We start from the raw sequence: 22,169 nt of genomic DNA on the forward strand, positions 1-22,169 counted from the left end.
TCTCTGCGGACCGCACAACATATGTTAAATCAGATTTTGTGTTATTGCAACTTAAGAACAACTGTTAATCAGGTTGGCCTCGGATTTTTTTGCACTTAAAAACGTGTTTATAATTGCTTTTAAGGAGGCAGTTAAGTCTTAGTGCAAAGCGCTTACTCGGTTTAAAATTCGAGTCCAGACGTCGTCATCCATAACACTATTAAAAAAGTGTAATAAAAGTATTTTAATGAAACGCGATAAGTTTAATAGTTAATCTATTTCAGTGTTTGTTAACCATTCGTGGCACAACCGGTATTTCTTTTAAATTTCCTGCAAGATTTTGTTACATTTTCAAAAAAACGGTAAACTATTATTTTTGAATACGTTTTCCGTTTGTCTGCGACCGCACAGCTTTCCACGGCGCAACAGTAAAGAAGCGCTGATCTAGTTGAAAAAAAGCATCAAAACATAAACACACTGCAACCAGAAAGATCATTCGCGCGAAGCGCGAAAATTTTTTGCATTTGCACACTTAAAATAGCTAAAAAGTATTTGAAATGGACTCGTGTCTCATTTTTCAAAGAGGCGGCGGGCGAAGCCGTCGCTGCAAAATCTGAAAAACGCCGCTTTGCGCGAGTGCGCGAAACAAATTTTACAATTTTTTTTGAAACATTAACTATATGGCACTACAAGCTCGTACTCCACTACAAAGCTTAAAAATATGCTATACGTCGAGACCCACTATAACAAGCCCCCTTTATAGTTATACCATGTAGTTCGAAATGATAAAATTATACGAGTTCATATGAAAAATCAAACTGACATCGTTTGACTTTTTATGCTTTCCAGGTATTTTGGCCAAGGAGTATCCACCCTTTAATGGCGTGTACAACAACCCGTGTAACCCTACGGCCGGTGCAGTTGGTAAGCAAAAGTTGTATACCTGTATACAAACAACGTACGCTTGTCTAAATATGTGTTTGGCGCGTGTTACTTTTTTTGTGTGTTTAGCACCCACCTCGAAGACTAATAGACTAGTTTTTAAAGCGTATGATGTATTATGCTATTTTAAAACCTGATATTCGTTGGACAAATGTCAACGTCATAATATTGTTGGCGCCAAAGCTATATAAACTATTACAGAAGCCATGAAACCCATTTTGCGCGAGTGTGTTATTCAGAACATCAAATAGGCCGTTTGTTAGGTCATAACAGTGGTTTTAAACGTTTTCGGCTTGCGACACACTAAAACATTATTTGCTGCACATTCCACATCCGGGAATCGTCCTAATACGTGCCATAAAATGGATGAATACCTATAACATCACAAGTTTTTTAACGGGTGGTAGGCTTATGCATTCAAGAGTTTTGTGCTTGTCTGTAAGTTTGTTTGTAACACCGATTTTTCTCAAGTTCAGCGGTACATTTAACAATCTCTTGAGGCACCGGTTGAACGCAGCGCACATTTTGAGAGTCATCGGTTTGTGGCATAACATTGTTTCACAGTCAGAATTTTGCGAGTGTAGATACCAGTGTTGTAATGACTTAGGTCAGTGTTTCTCAACCTTTTTTGGCGGCGACCCAAATATTAAGGGTAAGTACGACGACTAAGCGTTGACGACCCAATTTTTTTTTCTTGTAAGCGAACTAAAAAGTAGCTTCATGTAAGCGAAAAAACTAGGCATTAGCATGAAGAATTTCAAAATTTAATAACTATATACATTATTTGTATTGCTTCCTTAATTTTCTTAATTGAGAAATCTTACTCAAGGACAATCTCAATTAGTATAAACATGCGACTACTGTGGTCAGCGACCAGCCAAATCAAACAGCGACCCAATTTTGGGTCGCGACCCATGGGTTGAGAATAACTGACTTAGGTCAATTGTTTTCAATTGAGTTAACTTGACTTAAGTCCTTTGGATAAAATCACTTGACTTGACTTAAGTCTTTTGGACGAGTGATTTGACTTTGACTTAAGTCATTTTTAATAATACCTTAGCTTAAAATTAAAGGTTTTCTTTGAAACTTTTTGAATAAAATTCGGTTATTTGTCCCAATTTCCGCACGTAAAACAATTTTTATGATGTATATGCGTTTTTTGTTTTGTTATTTTTAGTTGAAATATTGCTCAAAATCGGACCAGTTTGCCAATTTTAAAAGTTTAACGTTTTATTTTTATTCTTAAGTCTTGACTCGGAGTTTGCTCTAATAATGACTTGAACTGGGACTTGACTTGTTGTTTTTGCAAAATACTTAAATGGGACACTTGAACGGTAGGTTATATTTCAAACAACTTAACTGGAATTTTAAGTCGTTTCCCAATGACTTGTTTGCAACACACACTGGTCAACCGGTGGTTAGACCATCGGGTGAAAAAAATAGACTTTACATCGGGTGAACATGGGGTTGCGAGCAAATAAGAACCGGCGGCATTAAGGCTGTGTTCTTTTCCGGGAAATTCTGCGATGTTGCGAACAGCGCGTCTCCGGTGAAATTCTGCTTCCAGCGAAACCGCACGGGCTTAACTGACATTGAGCTTTATAAAGTGTGAAAAATGCAGATCAATAATGCCTAAAGGTAACAATAGCGCCGGGGCCGAAAGGGTAACGATTTTGTGCGTCAATGTGCAACACTGAGCCGCGTGCGTTCCCAATCCGGTTGGATGCGACCTCGCGTGACCAAACGAGCTAAATAGACAGGTCAACTTAACATCTCGAGGAACAGGTGTAGGTCGATAGTGTTGCCGCAAAGTAGCGTGAAGCGCCAAACCACAATCGTCCAATTAAAAGCAGGTGCGTGTCGTGCTCTGTTTTGGGCGGTCTTCGCACTTTGATTTAACTTCGTGGTTTTCACACTGGGGAGAATTACGTTTTTACAGCTTGCTGCGCTGACACCAGACTTGGACAACTAGATAATTCTAGTTTTCTAATTCATTGAATTAGAGCAAAATGCGGCTAATTCTAGGTCTAATCTAATTTGGATTTTACCAAAAATACTACTTTGTCCAACGGCATTTTTAGTCTCTCAGTTTAAACACAGAATTTCAATTAAAATTTTCTGGTTGGAACGACTTGTATGTAATTTTTACAGTAATTTTTTTTTTTAAATGCATACAAATTAGCACATACATATTTACCATTTACGTTCTTATAGGAATAAATTGTGATTAAATTAAATTGGTTATAAAAGCTAAATGTGATTCTAGTTTAAATTCTAGTTTATATTTGTTTTTTTAGGAATTTAGTAATTCTAATTCTAATCTAATTTGAAAAAAACTCAAAACGATCTAATTCTAATTTTAATCTAATTTGGAAAAACTGAAATGCTCTAATTTTAATTCTAATCTAATTTCAAAAATCTAAAATAAAAGTTGTCCAAGTCTGGCTGACACTGTGGGCTGTACGGTCACGGTTTTAAAACTGTTCGTGATTGCTAGACTCAAATAAAGTGATTCGTTAATTAGAGGTTAAAACAACTGATAGCAAAGAAGCAAGTGCACCCGTCCCATTGATACAATTAAAAACAACGTGTTATTTGGAGTTTATTTGTGTATATTTGTAAGGACCGTGAGCAATTAAAAAATTGCTGGGGGACCGTTGCGTATTTTTTTAACTAAAGTTTGAGAACCACTGATTTAACTAAAGAGTACACAAACACGAACTATACCTGCTTGTTTTGTAGTAGATTTGCTAATGTCTTTACCATACAATCAGAATTTTCTTTCGAATAACAGAATCTGCCTGAATTCGAATGTTGAAAACAAACGATTCTGGTTGCACATCAATGATAAAGACTAAACTAAGTACAGAACTTAGTAAACCTAAAATCAGTTTGTTTGGATGTTATAATATGATAAATATGTTTCGCTACTAAAAGTACATCAGTATCTAAATACATTTATTAGCGTACTTCTTGACTTATATTGTGTTATGTTTTTAGATACTGATGCTCTTTTGTCTTTATCATACTTTTAGAAAGAGAGGGGCTCCTAAGTGAGCCTACGATCTATCTTTATTGATTTTGAATGTTGTAACGCTTGGCGAGGACCTCCTGGCAAACGGTGTTAAATTACGACTTCCGGCAACAATTTACACGACTGGCGTTCGAAAACTTGTACAGCGAAACCACAGTCCGTTTTATGGGCACCTAAAATACTTCACGGCTTTGTCCGAAACCCTAAAATAATTGTTATTTTTATATTTAGCGAAGTCTTAAACACACAGCGCGCTTTAAGCCGACTTACTTATTTTCGTTGACAAATTTAAACTGCCATTAAACTTTGTGTCTAGTTATTGAAATAAATTTGCATTTTGTAAGGTCGCGCAGAAAACATTGTATATCACCTTGCTCCTTATACGGGAAAAGGATATAGGTTTATAGGTATACTTGGGTAAACTACGCGTGGATATCCTTTGCAGCTTGATAATGAATTGCAAAGCAAAAAAGGTTGAGAAGCTCGACATCAGCTTGATTAAGACGTTTCGATGCGAACTTGTATCTTCTATCATCTTCACATCTATTGTTAACATTACCAGCAAATGATACAAGATCATATTGGAACGTATAGTAATCAAGATGATGTCAATCTACTCGACCTTTTGGACTTTGTTTGCAAATCATTGATTACCAAGCAACATGTGTAAAGTGTGCTTTTGGGAATTTTTGCCGCATCCCAGTACAGCCCGCGAACCCACAGGACATTCCAAAAGAGAATCCAAACGCCACTTATTAAAGAACCTTTGTTGGCCGAGCGCCAGCACCTGCTGAGTCTTGTTTATTTTGAATGTTTGTGTGCAGATACGCCACTGGCTCGCACCCTCCGGACCCAGTACGAAGACGGGGTGTACGCCCCTTCGGGCAGGGACAGGCCCGACCCACGGCAGCTGAGCACCGGGATTTTCAGTGGAGCGGACGGCCTGCCTTCGGTCGATCAAAAAACCGTGCTGTTTGCCTTTTTCGGTGACTATAACTTTTCCACATCGCACTAGTGGATCTGTAGACCTATGTTGACGTTAAGATGTTTGTTTATATAACGTTTAATATGTTTACTGCTGCCAGACTTGACCAAATAGATAATTCTTGTTTGCTAATTCAATGAATATACCAATTCGCCTAATTCTAGTTCTAATTTTTTCTAAAAAGTTTACTAAAAATGCTACTTTGTTCAACGGCATAAAAACCAAAAACAGTTACCCTGGTTATTGTAATTGTTAACCAACGAGGAGCTGTTATTTATTTTTTGTGCTTTGCACTGATTTCTTATATTTATTGCACCCACATTTCTCCAGGAAGCTTCGTCATGCACGAAATAAGCGACCTGGAACGGCCCGGATGCCCTCCAGAGTACTTTAACATCGCGGTACCCCCCGGCGACCCCTCTTTCGACCCCCTTAACAGCAGCTCCCGGGAAATTCCCTACCAGCGGTCACGCTACGACGCGCAGAATACCGGGTATTCCCCGAACCGCCCGCGCAACCAAATCAATGAGGTGACGTCATTCCTGGACCTGGGCAGTGTCTATGGCAACAGCAAGGCCTGGGCCGACGTCCTGCGTCTGAGGCGGTCCACCTGTCCCGACCGGACCGCTGGATCTAATCCGTTTGCTGGCCAGGTGAGTCGGATAAAGGATAGATGTTGCCTAAAAGTGTTTCAGGCTGCAATAAATTCGATCGAAATGTGCGTATTGGCTAAAAATTTAAACCAAAACTACTAGAATGGTCCACAATTTATACTGGAGAGAAACGTATCTACGGGTCAAAATTTAAGGAAATCAAAAATTGATTTTAGGTCAGAATTGAAAGTGGATTGAAAAGTTCCTAAAAAAATGGATAGTTTGCTGGTCGGATGAGTCAGAATAAGGATCAATAATGCCTGAACGTGTCTCCGGGATAGAAATCAGTTTGACCGAAATGTGCGCATTGGGCAAAAATGTTAAGTTGAACGAAAGCTGCGTAAACAGTTTAGAATTTAAAGTAGGCGAAAAATGTCTATGGGTTAGAATTTAAAGTGAATCAAAAATTGATTTTGGGTAAAAATTCATAGTGGATCGCAAAGTATCTGGATCGAAAAGGGCCTAGAAAAAGTTAATAGAAAACAGTTTATAATATTTGCGATTGAAGGATCAAAAAGAGTCTATAATAAGTGTAAGAATTAAAGGATCAAAAAGTATCTATGGGTCAGACATTAAAGTCTGTCAAAATAGTTTTGGGGTTAAAATTTATAGTGGGCCGAAAAGTGTGTAATGAATAGAATATAAAATTGGTCGAAAATTATCTAACAATCAGAACTTATAAATACCATAAAAAATTATACAAATTGCAATTGGATTGAAAAAAAGCCTTTGTTGCAGAATTGGTAACTCACACAAAATAAAACATTCAGTCTGATTATATGAATATAACCAAAACAAGTTTTCAGAAAACAAACTTAATCGCAATTTAATTTAATTACAAAAGGATGCAAAACTACCTAAAGATTGCTTAGTTGAGAAAGGATGCCGAAAAACCTAAAGATTGCTCAGTTACACGTATGTATTAGTAAAAACGTAATAGGATGCCCGAACATTACCGTAAACAGATGGAAACGTATGTAAATCGACAAACGAGCATTGGTAATTTTTGATCCATGTAAGCTCATTCTGCTTTTCGCAGAACGTCACCGACTGCAGGGGTGAGCTGAGGTCCCTTAACGATGGCGGGAAATACCCTTCCCGAAACACCCAGGGACTTCCCCTTTTTAACCCAACCACACCTCGCGACCACCAAGTGAAGTCTGCCGAGAGATTCTATCGTAAGCATAGAGCTAGCAAGAAAGTTTGTGTGACGTTATACATGGTATTACGTGTTTTTTGTTGTTTTATATTTGTCTTCAAGGACATTATAGTAAACCATTTTATGAATATCAAAACCCATACAAAAGTAGAACAAGGTTTCCTTATTTCCTTCTTTTTTGTTGCCTATACCTCAGCAGTTTATATATACTTAAAATCAGTGCCCGCTCACTACGTTGAAAATGAATAAAGGGATACTCAAAACATTCAAAATGCTATGCACGTTTGTATGGGCTTTAATTGGCATTTCTTACGTCTTACTAGAACCTTCAAGCTTTATGCTTGACAAGTAAACCACTGTTTGAAAATTCTCGTTTAACTGGTACAGGTTATTTATATACCGCTGTCCAGTTGCGTATATTCTGAGATAGGGTGTTCCATCGTTCTTATTTCATTTTCATACAGATACATAATACTTAGAAAAAGGGTAGAAATTCTCCAGTAAGATCCAAAACAAATGACGTTAGGTAATAATCGATAAGTTATTAAATTTATCATTTTAAAACGTGTAAAAATAATGTTTTTAAGGTTTGTAAGTCAAAATTTTGCTCAGACTCGAAGATTTTAGTAATCTTCGATTGGAAAATGACTGTTTAGTGAATTACCGTACCATATAGAAAACGCATCTTTGCACCGCAAACCACGGTGATATGCACAAATAGATAATTGTCGCAAACAGATTCCAACATACGTATTAATAGGAACATCAAAGCCCATACAGAAGTAGGTATCATTTTTGGACGTTTCGAATAAAGAGTTTTAGAGTTATTCGAAACGTCCAAAATGATACCTACTTCTGTATGGGCTTTGATATTCTTATTACGTCTTACTACAACCTCCAACCATTATGCTCCAAAAACATACGTATTAGTATGGTTTTCTGATGCCACTACTTTACGTCGGGTACCGGCCTCTATTTAACCAACACCTCTAGACTTAGCTAATCTCTGCAATAAATCGGTGTGAAAATATCTTTAAACGAAACGTTTTTGAAACGCAAAGACACTCAGAACGAATAATTTCATTATATAAACTGTTGCTGCCAGGCATAGTAATGTTATTCAAAAAAACAGCTCCTCTGGTAATTGTTTTTCTTTACCAATATTTCGGTAACCTATGCAAGTCGCCAACCTATGCAAATATGGAAAGTTCCATTCGAACGATAAACAATACTGTTATCCGTTCTAAAATAATAACATCAATTAGGCAGGATTGTATTTTGTAATTCACAGAGATAGGCGGTCGTTTCGGAAACGAAAATCCCTTTCTCCTGGCACTTAACGTGATGTGGTTCCGACACCATAACTGGCTTGCCACGAGAGTTCGAGAACTTCAGATCAGTTGGTCGGACGATCACGTTTTTAACGAAGCGAGGATTCAAAACATCGCCACTTTCCAGGTCCTGCTTTGTTTATTGTCGTTTAGTGACCTTCCTCATTTAATTATTTTGGTGACTTTCCTCATTGTATACAATCTAACGTTCGTCAAAGTTTAGGCAAATAATCAAAATACGCCTTTTAGAGTTTTAAAGTTTTCTGTTTCTGTAAACCTCCATTTGAAAAGTCTTGAGTTGACGGAAATACAGTATTTTTCTTTGTCGGATGTAGTCCACAATTGCCACATTGCTTGTAAAACAAGCTTTGTTCTAATTTGCATGCACTGATCATGATTGAAGCTTTGAAGTTATTTTTCCAACAGAACATCGTTTTGTACGAATGGCTTCCAAAATTGCTGGCTAACTGTTCAACAATTTTCACTGGCTTGTCACAAGATATTCCCAATTATTCAGGTAAGATTAGGATTCGTACATTGTATTGTATAGAGGTATTAATAGTCTTTCTTTTGTAAGATTTCCTCCCCAAATAATTGGGTGAATTTTACTTTTTTTAATTGCAAAATTAATCTAATTTAGGGTCTTAGGTTCATGAGTATTTTGAAAACAAGTGAACTTTTCTAAGTCAATAACTTACACTTGTCCTTGCATGGAACAGCATTTTGTGAGAGTTGCGAATGTGTTTTGCATATCGCGGTTTCAGGTTACGTGTCTTCAACTCCTGTTGGACTCACCGACATATTTCAGGGGGCCGCCAAACATTACATCGACACACTTTTGCCGGCCGGAGTATACAGACGTGGCAACTACAACAGGTCTGCTGTGTGGTTTTCAACAATAGCCCTCTGTAATAAAAAAGTATAGTTTAATATAAACAGTTATGAATATAAACCCAGATGCACATTCGAGCCATGCCTAATCTTTGTTTTTTCTTTGTAAATACAACTTTACGCGCTTCGCGTGAAATCTGTTTAATATGTTTTAGCCTTTAGCCCGTTTCAAGTAAATTCGTTCATATCACAAGCGCTATGCGTATAAGCATGTTAATCCGCACGACTAACAAATAGCCTATATAAACTGCATGACTAACAAAATCTAAAAAGTTTTGTTAAAAATATAAATTCTGGTATTTTTACAATATGTGATTTTTGAGATGTGCGTAATGTCTATTTCTTAAAAGTTTTGGCCATTTAAATCAAATAAACGATATTTTATCAAACGACGGATGGACTGGATGCAAGTTACCTATTTGCGCACAAGTTCGTAACAGAACAACATGTGTTTTTAAGATTATTCGTTTTATGAGGTCACGTTATGACGTAACTTTCTGACGTCAAATCTAAAAAAAATTCGACTGGCGGTGAGAAAAGTAACGACTTTTAATGCGGCGGTCATTTGCCAAAAAGTTGTGCACCCCTGTCATACCACAAGAATGAGAATTATTCGAAATTCCTCTAATTCTTTGAATTAAACAACTAGAATTATCTCATTGTCCGAGTCTGTTCGTAACTTCCTAACGTTGCTATTTAGGGGAATGTTTGCAATAGATTTATTTTATTTACCTTTAAAACCGCAGTTCATTCTCCGGCTGCGAGTTCCGGAAAACCAGCATTGTTACGTCACAATATGAACAGGATACAGGAAAGCCGGGTTTGAGAACTTGCAACACATACTGGAATTCAAACGTGAGTGGCGGAGTAGAATCAAAACCAATGTTTTAACTTTAAATGATCTTAAAACGGTAAACTTCCTGCTAACGACGATGCGACACGAAATAGATTTAATTAAACATATCACTGATGTCTATTTTCGTCAAGCACTTCATTAATTAACATTCCAGTCAAAACATTAACGTTTTGTTTTTATGTCATAACTTGATTTGAAGTAGACTTGCTCTAATAATGACTTGTCTGGGACTTGACTTGGCAACTGATGACTTGCTGAACTGGGAATTAACTTTTTATTTTTGTACAAGACTTGACTGGGACTTAAGTCATTTCAAAACGACTTGTTTACAAAACTGCTTATCATTAACGTGAAACTGTTAAGGAATACATTTGCCGGTAATGGAATGCATTCTGTTTCGTTTTATATGCTAAAATTACGCCTTTATGGTTCACTTTATGGGGGCACGCGTATATCTGCACTACTGCTCACACAATACGACTGTCTGTAAATTTTCACAACTATAATAGGCAAATGTGCGCACAAAGATGCACGTATCAAAATGAGTACGCAATGTAACTGTCAGTTAATTTTCACAACTATTATATTATAGGCAAATATGCACAAATATGTACGTATCACAAAAACTCAAGCCTCTTGATTTTCTCAGCGATCACTGATGCCTAACTAAAAAACTGCGTACGTACACTCACTTCAGTGGGGGTTAATGGTAGGGGTTAGCAAATGGGTTAAGGTTAAAATTATTTTGAAAGTTAGTGATGTACTTAGGGGTGGAGTAGGTTTAGGTAAATGTTGTACAGGTCAGGTCTTTTTATCATTTAATTCTTATTCCGACTCGTGTGAGACCAATCCGATTTAGACGTAATTGCGACTATTAGGTATTGGCCAGACCTAAACTTTATTCTACTGTTTTTTTTTTGTTTTTTTCCTGTATTTCCTGTAGGTATACGGCCACATTGGTCTCTCAAGGGAGCAAGGCGGTATTAAGGGTACTGTAGGGCTAAGGCTGTTCACTAGAGAACGGCCAAATTTTGCAAACACAAACACATATTGACTCGACTCAGTCATTTTTAAGCAAAAACTGTACTGTATTGTGCTGGATCTGTATCACTATTAGCCATTTAATCCTAAAAAAATTGAGAGCAGAACTTTGTACTCGTATTGTTTGGTTCACGACCGCCGACTCGCCATATTCGTCCAGAACTCGAATTTGAATTAAAACTATAAACTATAGAAAAAAATATTTATTAGGTAGTCATACGTTTAAATACGATTTGCTACTTAACAGTTCAAGTAAGTGTTAATCCTTTTGTGTCATAAGTTATATATTTTATTAAATGGTTAAATCCCGCCTACGTCAATTATTTTCTCTTCTGTCGCACTATTTAACTCTTCCGTCGCACTATAGGAAGCGCTGGAGGAGACTGACATCGACGAGATTTTGCTGGGCATGGCGAGCCAGGTGGCCGAAAAAGAAGACCACGTGATCAACTCTGACCTGTTGAACTCTTTCTACGGATCGCTGCAGTTTTCGCGCCAAGATTTGGCGGCAAGAACAATCCAGGTGATTTCGCGTGGGGTTTGTATACTAGGGTTTTCTTAATCGTTATTTTGGTGGTGATCCTTTTACAAAGACCCTATCTTCGCCGCATATTACGGATTCACGTCCGGTATTTCAATTACTGTGTACATATTTGCAAAATCTAAGGACTTTTTCAATTAATACAAACAGTGTGAAGATGGATCTTGCTGTCCTTTCACGACTCCATAATTTTCGGTAGATTTTCACCATTTTGACCAGTTTCTTTAAGTTTACTTGGAAAATACTCTCAATTTAAACTGTCCTGAAATACTTGCCAGAGTAAAAATATTTAAACAGAATTTGACCATTGGTTAGGTGCTGAGAGCCTTTGACTTTTTTGACTTTTACTATTTATACTTTGTTCGCGTCATTGTTTCCGATCACACCACATTAGTAGAATTTATTTTGTCGCCGCAAGTTTTGATAAGTTTTTAACGCTGTATAACTGTATAGCCTATTCTTTGTTTCTTATAAGTTATGTTATTTCTATTCGCACTTTACCGAAGGATGCCAACCCAGCTATCCGCACTTTACCGAAGGATGCCAACCCAGGATGCCAACCCAGCATCAGATTTAATGGCCGAAATTTAACAAACCACACTTCCAAACAACACAATTATGAATTTACAACCCAGAAATGGGATGTTCAATTTTATTTAAAAATAGCCTGGCATTAGTTTTTGTATTCAATTATTCTAGCACGGCATGATATATTCTTGACAAAATGTTACTTTTAATATATCTCTTGAGAACACCAATTTACAGCCACCCAGGTTTGTAAAATAACTGGAGTGTGAGTATTTTCAATGTAATGTGTTCAACCTAAACCTCTTGATTTTATTCTAACTTCTGCTTTTGTTGCGTAGCACGGTCGTGACCTTGGTTTGCCTGACTACAACAACGCCCGCGCTCAAATGGGATTCCCAGCAGTGACGTCATTCAACAACATAAATCCCGCCTTGTTTGCCGGTGACTCAGCGGTGAGTAAAACAAGGTTTTAGATCAGTGTTTCCCAACCTTTTTTACACTAGTGCCCCCTTGGGCTTAGTATTATTTCATATCGCCCTCCTCATCTTGCTTTACAGTAAAGTATTATATTAATCGTTGTCTAACATCATATTGTCTTCACTTTCGTTTCGATAAGCTGTCAGTGATATTTTAGGTTGCCTAACATACATTCACTATTGGAATTTATACATACATTATTTCACCAGGTTATGTCATTACCAGGAAAAATTTGTATCTTTCTGCACCAAGACTTTAAATCCATTTCCAGTCGCGGGCCGCAACCAAACTCATAAATGTCTCTGTGGGCCGCGCAAAATGTTAACTAAGAAAAATGTTAGAACAACTGTGAATCAGGCGGGCCTCGGATTTTTTTTATCCATACTAATAATGAAAAGTGTAATAGTGTTTGTTAATGTTTTTAAGTCCGGGCGTACCTGGCGAACGAAGCGAGCGCGATTTTTTGGGGGTATAACGGCATTTCTTTTAAATTTCCTGCTAGTTTTTATTACATTGGCGACAAAATAAAAAATGTTAAAAAATATGTCTAATATTTTTGAATACGTTTTCCGTTTGTCCGCGACACACTTGGCAGCCTTCCACGTCCCAACGGTAAAGAAGCGCTGAGCCAACGCCCACAGGGGGGCGGTACCGCCCACGTTGGGAACCTCTGTTTTAGATACTCGTGTAGTGACGTTATCTAATTAAAGCTGTAATATTATCGCTGGATCGTGAACTCGCCGTTTTGCCTTTTTCCCTTCCTCACTTAAGCTATAATATCCAGTGCTTTTCTTCCTTCTCTCTAACGTGTGCCGCCAACCGGTATCACAGACGAATCGAGCCATGCTACAAAAGTACAAAGTGTAGCGCTTTTGGAGCTATTTAAACTTGAACTGATGAACCAAGTAGTGCTGGGTCGGGAAACACACAATATGTCCTACAAATAAACAATACCTAAAGCAGAAAAATACTATAGTATTAAGACGAAATAGTTTTAATGTGTTAATTCCCATAAAGGAATTGACTTTTTTGTGTTATTTTTACTTTTTTTCTCGATTCTTTTAGCAGACAATACTTTCTTTCAGCTCTAACCATTAACGTGAATAAAAATAAAAACCTGTGAAATGCGACATTTAAGCCGCTGTACATGAACGGACAACTACATTAAGTTTGTCGTGCATACAACCCAGTGGTTCTCAACCGGGGTGTCGCGGCGCCCTGGTGTTCCATTTCTAATGCCCAAGGGCGCCCATAGGTCTTTCAGAATTTTTTTAAATCATTTTTTTTTCAAATGATAATCTTCTTGACACAACTATTTGTGTTGTTAGATAAGAGATCATTATATAAAATGACATTTTCCAACGTGTTTTAAGTTGATTGTCTTGTTCCAGTTCAATTTATGGTGACATTTCAGTAAAATACTCAACGAAAATTTCAGTCGGTGTGCCGAACTGTAATTTTATTATTTCAGAGGGATTTCAGAGGTTGAGATTTACAGATAAAACCACAGTTCCTATTCGTTTCAGCTTTTAACAAAGCTCAGAGACCTTCATGCCGACCAGCTCTGGCGCTTGGATATCTTCACCGGCGGTTTGTTGGAAGCTAAGGGCGACGGTAAACCGGGGGAGATGTTCTGCAAAGCCTTCAGGGACCAGTTCGTTCAACTCAGAGACGGCGATCGGTTCTGGTTCGAAAATACGGACCAAAAGTATGTGGTTTGTTGCCAAAAAAGGAAAAGGGGTTTAAAAACTTTTTGAAAATCAGACAACTGTAAATATAATTGTTTTATTTATTCTGTTTTTTTTTTAACTTTTACCGAAGCCTATTTGGTAATAAAATGGTTATTCTAAAACACGCTGGTACATTTTAAATTTTTTTAAATTTATACGGCTTTTAAAACAATTGAAACCTAATTACAGAAGAACGGACGATACTAAAATATCTCGATGAAGATTCGGCGTAATCACCTTAAACGCCGAAACTGTACATTTTATACAGCACGAAATGAGTGAATTCTGAATAAGCGTGTTTTGTATTGATAATTCGAACACCTACATTGCGAGACGACCCTTTGTTAAATCTACTTTCTTGTGATTTATGTCTTTCCAGCATTTTTATACATATCTAATACCTATGGCAATTATGTTCCTGTGTTTGCATCTTTGCGCTTATGAGGTGTATCGCTATTATTTGAGCGACATAGTAGGACAGAGCGAACACAATCTCCTACAAGTTAAGTTCTGTTTAACAGCTGAGGTCACACTACCGGCAGCAGCTTGCCCTCTCCCCACCTTGTTTAAACCAGGGGTTCTAAAAGTTTTTATCGATTTATTTTGCTTCGCGTGGACCCCGGTAGGCAATTTTGTTTTTATAATTCTGCATAAATAGACGTCACAATCAAATAGACTTCAGAAATATGCTGATATTTCATAAATTTGTGTCACAATACATAGACTTTCGGAAATGTGCTAAAATAGAATCCAAATAAATTCAATGGTACCTGTAAAACATTTTATTTTTATTAAACGCTTTTTAAAAAAAAATTATTACTTCATCAATATGCACTAATTTTTCAATTTGTTCTTCATGGACCCCCAAAATTAGTTCACGGACGCCAAAGGGGTCCATGAACCCCATTTTAATAACCCCTTATTCTTATTGTTTTCTTGGTCGATGAAGAGTATAACGTCGATGAAGAGTATAGTATTTGAGTGACATAGTTGGATAGAGCGAAGTAAGTCTCTTACAGGCTAAGTTTTGGTTAAAATCTAAAGTCGCATAGCGGACCGCCGCTTGTTCCCTTGTTTTAAACTGAACATATTTACCAGCAATTGACTTTTTTTGCAGCCCAGTTGCTGACGTCAGCGCGATAAACGTCACGACGATTCGTGACGTCATTCTGCGGACGAACCCGCACTTGAACTCGAGCACTGACATTCAAGAGGAACCGTTCATGTGGAACGCGCCAGGTTCGGATTTGTTGTCGTTGCGCGCGCGATTGTTTCGTAACAAACGCCCCGTCCATTAGTGCTAGTTTGTAATGACGTGGGACAGGGCCGCCGTCTAGCCCAGGGTTTCTTAAACTGTTTTTACCGCGGACCTCTAAAAACAATTTTAAAAGTGACGCAGTAAACTGACGTCACAATGCAAATAGACTTCATAAATCTGCTAATTTCGCTTCAAAAATGTAAATGTGAAATGAAGTCTTACGTGTAGTGCAATATTTTTTTTAATTAAACTCTTTTCTTTGAACAATTGATTACTTGTTAAATATACACTAATATTTCAATATGCCTTCATGAACTCCCTAAAACTAGCTCACGGGCACCAAAAGGGTCCATGGACCCCCGTTCAAGAACCCCTACACTCTAACAGGATAAAAATGCGACAAGAAATTTAGAACATTGGCGAAAATAAATTAGAAATAAAATCAGAGCTCACCAGGTTTACAAAAGTGTTTATTTAAACAAAATGTTGCCTAATTATAAATAAGGCATACGAAATCCCTTTATTGTCCCAATCCTGCCGGCAACTTAAGACAGAAAAACAATATCACCAAACATATGTCCAAAATATTATTAGAATTTGTAGAGCTTAGTATTTTCAAAAGGAATTATATCGACGTTTTCAAATAAAAGAGCGGTCGACCTTGTGCGAGAAATCCATTTGATTCGTCAACAACCATTTTTTGCCATTTTGGATTTATAAAGTTTTAAAGGTGATTTTGAAATTAAAATTTTTTCGATGTGATTTGTAAGGTCAAGTGTCGCATATTTTACTTATTGGCTCAATATCGAAAACAACAATTTAACAAACATTTACAGGAGACTCTAAGCTCTTCTGCCCACAACCAAAGCAATTGACAGGGTCGGAAATGGAGCCGTGTACCGAACTGAAGACCTACGACAACTTTAATGTCTGCCGGGAATCCTATGTACTCACCTTCGCTTTGATTGGAGTATTTATCATCCGTAAGTCGGCATTTATAATTTGTGCAATTATTTAAAACAGAAATAGCTACAAAGCTACAATATTAATTGTCTTGTACAAAATTGTCAGAACGTATCATAGACACCTTAAATAGAAGGACTGGTATCTTCTATGCTCGGTATCTGGAACTTGGGTCCCACCATAATTTGTGTCAAATACATGGTAGAACCTTCGTTCCGGTGTCTCTTGGGGGTTTTAAAGGGTGAGGAATTACTTTTTCATGCTTTTAACCTTCTACCAGGTCATCTAAAGATCATTTAAATGTCAAATCACATAAAAAATAGCGCTAAATCACTTAAAATAGTGCATATTTTCTCACTTAAACAAGTGAAACACACAGTATGTTCCCCTGTGACTAAATTAAAATTTATACATGGACAGTTTAGCCTGGATAGTTCAACAGAAACATGTCTAAGACGAACAATTTAGTTATTTTTGAAATAAGATAATTGAAAGTTAATTTTTTTAATTTTTCTGCAATATATATTTAACATTTTTAGGTAAAACCTCTGCTGAAGCAGTTGTAGTTCTGGGTGCTGAGGAGACCTGCTTTAAGCATGACTTTAAAACTCCAGGGAAAATGGACGGTGGTTGGCTTGGTCTTTTTCCACCTTAAACTAAAATCCATTCACAGTCAAAATGATTAGCACCAGCATAGATCTGCTTAAGCTGTAGCAAACTAGAACTTTCATTTGGCATGGCATCAATCAAGCGGTTTCGTTGTACTTTATCAGTTGGAAATGATACCACTATGGAGTAGGGTTCCTCCCTGTAATTGCCTCGACAACCATAGACATTACATTTCTTAGGCATTGTGTGTTATTAACATAGACCCCTGAAATGGAATGTGTTATTAACAGAGACCCCTGAAAAAAAAATTGTTCTACGTAACACTTCAAAGGTCCAGTGACAGACTGATTTCCCTTGGCTAAGTAAATATGCAAGAAACGAGTGTTTGCTTCGCGCAAAGCTTTGTCGTATCTCCTTGAATGTAAATATTCCTTGGACTTTCCTGTCTTAGTCAAAGTCAGTCAATAATAAGGTCTATTTTAAAATCAAAAAAAATTTCGCCAAAATATAAGGCATCATCAGTCTCTTAATTCAATATAAATGATTCAAGGTCTAAAGAATATTTACTGTTGTCATATACGTGTAAGGCGGAGGAGATCTTCACATTTTACACATTCAATTTGTCTATTTTAATGTTTTTAGCCTTAGATTTCAGTTGCATATTTGCTCAAGGGCTCGTACGAAAACAACAAGTTTCTTTGAGTTGCCTGTATTATGACGTAACTGTGTGACGTCATCTCTAAATATGTTAATGATTTTCGGTAAAACAAAAATTCTACTTTAACCAAGCATAGCCAAGGGTATTTTTCCCCCGGTGGCAAACTAAAAAATCCGCCTCATTTTGGCGCCCCTGTACCTTTGCGCCAGGGGACATATGTACCCCACAGCCCCCCTTAGCTACGCCTCTGAAAAGTCTTTCACCCCCGCCTTTGTTTTTTCGATTTTTTGACTGTCTTTACTTTTGTGCAGTTGCGTTGGTCGCCCTTAACCGCTTGGGGGCGATGAAGCGGCGCAACTTCGAGCGCCAGAAGAAGCGTATCGCCACCAAGCGGGAGAGTGTGCGTCAGGAGCGCGTAGACAACACGGCACTTGTCAGCGAGGTGCTGGGCGAAAATAATGTACAGCAAGTCCAGGTAAGTAGATGTGGACAGACTTGACAACTGGATAATTATCTTTTTCTAATTCAATGAATTAGTGCAAAATACGGGTAGTTGTAATTCTAATCTAATTTGTGAATTGCTTGTGTGCTCTAATTCTAGTTCTAACGTAATTCGGATTTCACAACAAATGATAATTTGTCAGACGGCATTTATAGCCTCTCAGACAAAATAGAGAATTGAAATACTTGTTGATGTTTTGTACAGTCTGAAAAGCAGGCTATGCTAAAACGTATATAAATTGTAATGTAATTGAAGTTGAAATTTCGGTTAAAATTCGTTGTTTTAAGAATTCTGTAATTCTAATTCTAATCTATAATGTAAAAAAACTGAATCACGTCTGTTTTGATGTTAATTGTGTTGCCCCGTTGGTGAATATTCGATAACTTTTCCTGTAGTCAGATTTCCGGGCCACAACTATTGATTTCAATGCGGCGTCTGTTGTGGCCCGGGAATCTGACTACAGGAAAAGACTATTTCTTGAGTCACGGAATATTCACCAACGGGGCAACACAATGAACATCAAAACAGACGTGATGCTTTTAGCGTGCTACAGGCACCTGCTTAAAGATGAGAGGCCCAATCATTCGTTATCGCGTGTTGTTTTCGTTGCGTTGTGACGTGCTTGCGTTCCATTCTTTTCCTTTTTTCCTTTGTTTATCGCGCACCTAGTCGCATTCAGTGTTATTTACCCTGATGAAGACGACCTGCATAGGACGTCGAAACGTCGGAATAAAAATTACAGAGCTCTACAAACTTGATAAGAAACATTATTTCCCGCGATGCAGCTCAGCTTCGGACCGGGTCCCGTTATTACCCGTAAGTCGGCAGTCGGGGGAAAGGACCGTCGGAAGTTCTATCTCGCCGACGACATGAAGTTAGTGCTGAGCAACAACGGAGGCAATTCCTACGTCTACGTGCGTGCGAAGAAAAACGCGTATGATCTGGTAAGTTGGGATAACGGCTGTTTGAAAAGTACAGGCTAAAATCGCAGTATTCCTTGATATAATCAAACATTGTCTATTCCTTGATATAATCAAACTTTTGCCAAACTTTGGTCTGTCAAACGCGTACAACACTACTGTATATACGTAATAAGAATATCAAAGACCATACAGAAGTAGCTATCATTTTGAACGTTTCGAATAACTCTTTATTCATTTCCAACATTTCTTTATATGTTTTGCTGAAAAGGTCTCTAAATTCGACATTCGAGATCTCGACAAATAATATTGTGAATTTATTTATCAATCCACGTTTGCTTCGCAAAAAAAGTTCTACAGACGGCACAGGTTTTGTAAGTGATTGCTATATTGTCAAAATTAACTGTAAAAGATTACTGTCCGAAGGATTGTGTTTTGTAAATGTGATTACATTTCGGCAGTATTAGGACATGCTTCACAATATCGTTGGTATTCGTTACTTGCCTCGTTTAAAAGTATAAATACTTTACAATCATGAAACATATTTGGGTAAGTCCATTAGCTGCAATAGTCATTTATTCCTATAAAAACTAAAAACAGGGTAAATGTTCTAATGCTATGGCATGAAAACTGGGATGAGTCTAAATAAGGCGTAGGTAAATTTATTTAATAAATTAGTCACTCGATTATACCACGAAGCAAGCGAAACAAATAAAAGTGTCAACACCAAACAGTAAACATTAAGATTACTACTCAGCTAAAAAAACACAAACGCTTTTTCAAGTAATGCGAATATTTTTCCAATTTAAAAGTAATTCTAAGGTGTAGGCAAATTTATTTAATAGATTGCACTTGAGTATTCCACAAGGCAAGCGAAACAAATAAAAGTGTCAACACCAAACAGTAAACATTAAGATTACTACTCAGCTATAGAAACACAAACGCTTGTCCAACTAAAGTGAATATTTTTCCAATTTAAAAGTAATTCTTAGGTGTAGGCAAATTTATTTAATAGATTGCACTTGAGTATTCCACAAGGCAAGCGAAACAAATAAAAGTGTCAACATTAAACAGTAAACATTGAGGTTACCACTCAGCTATCAAAACCACAAACGCTTTTCCAACTTTTTTTATACCTTTTAAATCAAGACCTTTTTAAAATAAAGTGTAAAACCGAGTTGGATCAATTGTAATTTGTAATTGTAATTGATGTAATTAATTACAGGTTTTAATATAGTTGTAATTGTAATGCAATTGAAACGTTTAAGGGAGTTATTGTAATTGTAATTGAGCTGAATTAATGTAATTGATCCAACTCTGGTGTAAAGATAATTTAATTAAAAAAAACAAAAAACGATTCGTCATTAAAACGTTCTTTCCCGGATCGGCAGGTTCTCCAGTTTATCGACGAGGAGGAACGCCAGGACTTTCTCGCCCACCTCTCGACTCTTATCGAGGCCAGCGGGTTGCCTTGGAAACCAACCTACACCAGCGAAGGGCACCTCCTAGCGGAAGCAAGCACCAAGGAGGCGAGAGACGCCATTCTACAATCCTTCTTCAAAACAGCTCTTGCTCAGGTAGGAGATTAAAAACAATCGCTTCTCTCTTGTATGACTGTACAGTGGCTTTCCTGTACACTATTGCGAGACTCAATGGAATCTGAAATGATTAGTTTTTTACCGAGCTCAATCTAGATACCCCCATTTAGATTCTTACAAAGTGATATATCATACCAAATTAATTCGAATTTTAAGTTGTCTGCAGCTGAATTAAGATAAGGTGTCGATACTGGCGTTACTTATTTGCCCAAATAACCATAACTCTTAAATGTGTTTTAATGCTGTAAATCGCATCAGTACTTGTTATAATGAAGTAAGGATATCCGTTCCAATATTCGCCAAGGGCGGCAGTTGTATAGATAGAAGACTTTTCCGCCAAAAATATTTACCAGGTGTTATTTGCCTTCCTAAAAGCCAGGTCTTTACATCGTGAACATATGAATGGTTTGTTTAAGTCAACACTCACACGCTTGATTTTGTATAGACATTACAGTCAACGGCAAAATTAATGTAAAGTTCCTATCCAAGCCTGTCCAAAGTTATACAAAAGCAGCCGCGAGCCGTGGTCTAAACGAACCTTACCCCAGGCCATGAGCATGAACTTAGACTTGGAAGAAGAGTCGACGCCGACGACAAAGGCCGATGCGTCCAAGCTGGTGAATGTCACACTCACAAAGCAAGAGTTCGCGGAGTACCTTCAGCTTAAACCCGACAGCCTCTTCGTCGAACAGATGTTCTCGGTGGCAGATAGTGATGATGACGGCGGAGTCTCCTTCCGCGAATTTCTCAACATCATGGTGCTCTTCTACAAAGGTGCGTCCGCATGTGTTGGCCGAGAATTCCAACCGTTCGCCAGACTAACAGCAAACTACTCTAGCAAAATTCAGGTCAGACACATTTGACATAAATGATACAGTCAAAAGTAAGATAAACTGACGATGCCTTTATTGGCGAAATATATATATATATATATATATATATTTTAGGATCTGTCAATTATGTCTGACCTTAAATCGCTAGCTTTGGTAGAGTATTCTGCTGTTACTGATCAGGTATTAAGGTCGACTTTTATCTTTCAAGGGTCAAGGTAATTTCTATTATCACATATTCAGTGCAACGTTCACCATACTAATTACTGTTTATATTGTTATATGATTTATATCAGGGGTTCTTAAACTGGGGTCCATGGACCCCTTGAAGGTCCGTGAAAAAATTTTAGGGGGTCCATGAAAGCCCAATTAAAATATTAGTGTATATTTAAAAGTAATCAATTTTTTAAAGAATAAGGTTTAATTAAAAAAAAGACGTTTTACCACTTAAGGTATTTAGACCCCATTTTAGTTCATCAGCATTTATTGTATTGTGACGTATGGCTATTTTAATTGGCCTTATGCAAATATCAGCACTAGTTCTGGACATTTTGCCTCGAAAATACTTCAGTAAAGTTAAGTCATTTAAAAAGAGTGACATTAAGTCATTTAAAAACAGCGAGGCCTAAAGTACAGTGTTTGGCTTAAGTAATACAATACGAGACTTTCCCTGTAATTGTTTTT

The 22,169-nt window shown here is 37.4% G+C and overlaps 1 protein-coding gene across 1 annotated transcript in view; it reads left to right on the forward strand.

Moving 5' to 3' along the window:
• Positions 1 to 22,169, forward strand: part of LOC146135505 (dual oxidase 1-like) — a 42,648-nt gene that overhangs the window by 3,759 nt on the left and 16,720 nt on the right. The window contains exons 2-19 of the mRNA XM_083395769.1: positions 829 to 903; positions 4,780 to 4,941; positions 5,271 to 5,593; positions 6,172 to 6,174; positions 6,633 to 6,771; positions 8,044 to 8,210; positions 8,510 to 8,600; positions 8,848 to 8,959; positions 9,721 to 9,829; positions 11,239 to 11,394; positions 12,279 to 12,392; positions 13,944 to 14,125; positions 15,265 to 15,386; positions 16,242 to 16,388; positions 17,947 to 18,110; positions 18,923 to 19,081; positions 20,449 to 20,634; positions 21,204 to 21,429. Of these exons, the coding sequence (XP_083251895.1) occupies positions 829 to 903; positions 4,780 to 4,941; positions 5,271 to 5,593; positions 6,172 to 6,174; positions 6,633 to 6,771; positions 8,044 to 8,210; positions 8,510 to 8,600; positions 8,848 to 8,959; positions 9,721 to 9,829; positions 11,239 to 11,394; positions 12,279 to 12,392; positions 13,944 to 14,125; positions 15,265 to 15,386; positions 16,242 to 16,388; positions 17,947 to 18,110; positions 18,923 to 19,081; positions 20,449 to 20,634; positions 21,204 to 21,429 (2,637 nt within the window). The remainder of the gene's footprint in view (positions 1 to 828; positions 904 to 4,779; positions 4,942 to 5,270; positions 5,594 to 6,171; positions 6,175 to 6,632; positions 6,772 to 8,043; positions 8,211 to 8,509; positions 8,601 to 8,847; positions 8,960 to 9,720; positions 9,830 to 11,238; positions 11,395 to 12,278; positions 12,393 to 13,943; positions 14,126 to 15,264; positions 15,387 to 16,241; positions 16,389 to 17,946; positions 18,111 to 18,922; positions 19,082 to 20,448; positions 20,635 to 21,203; positions 21,430 to 22,169) is intronic.

Source organism: Ascidiella aspersa, chromosome 8 (genome assembly GCF_963924565.1).
Source record: "Ascidiella aspersa chromosome 8, kaAscAspe10.2, whole genome shotgun sequence".
Classification (NCBI taxonomy): domain Eukaryota; kingdom Metazoa; phylum Chordata; class Ascidiacea; order Phlebobranchia; family Ascidiidae; genus Ascidiella; species Ascidiella aspersa.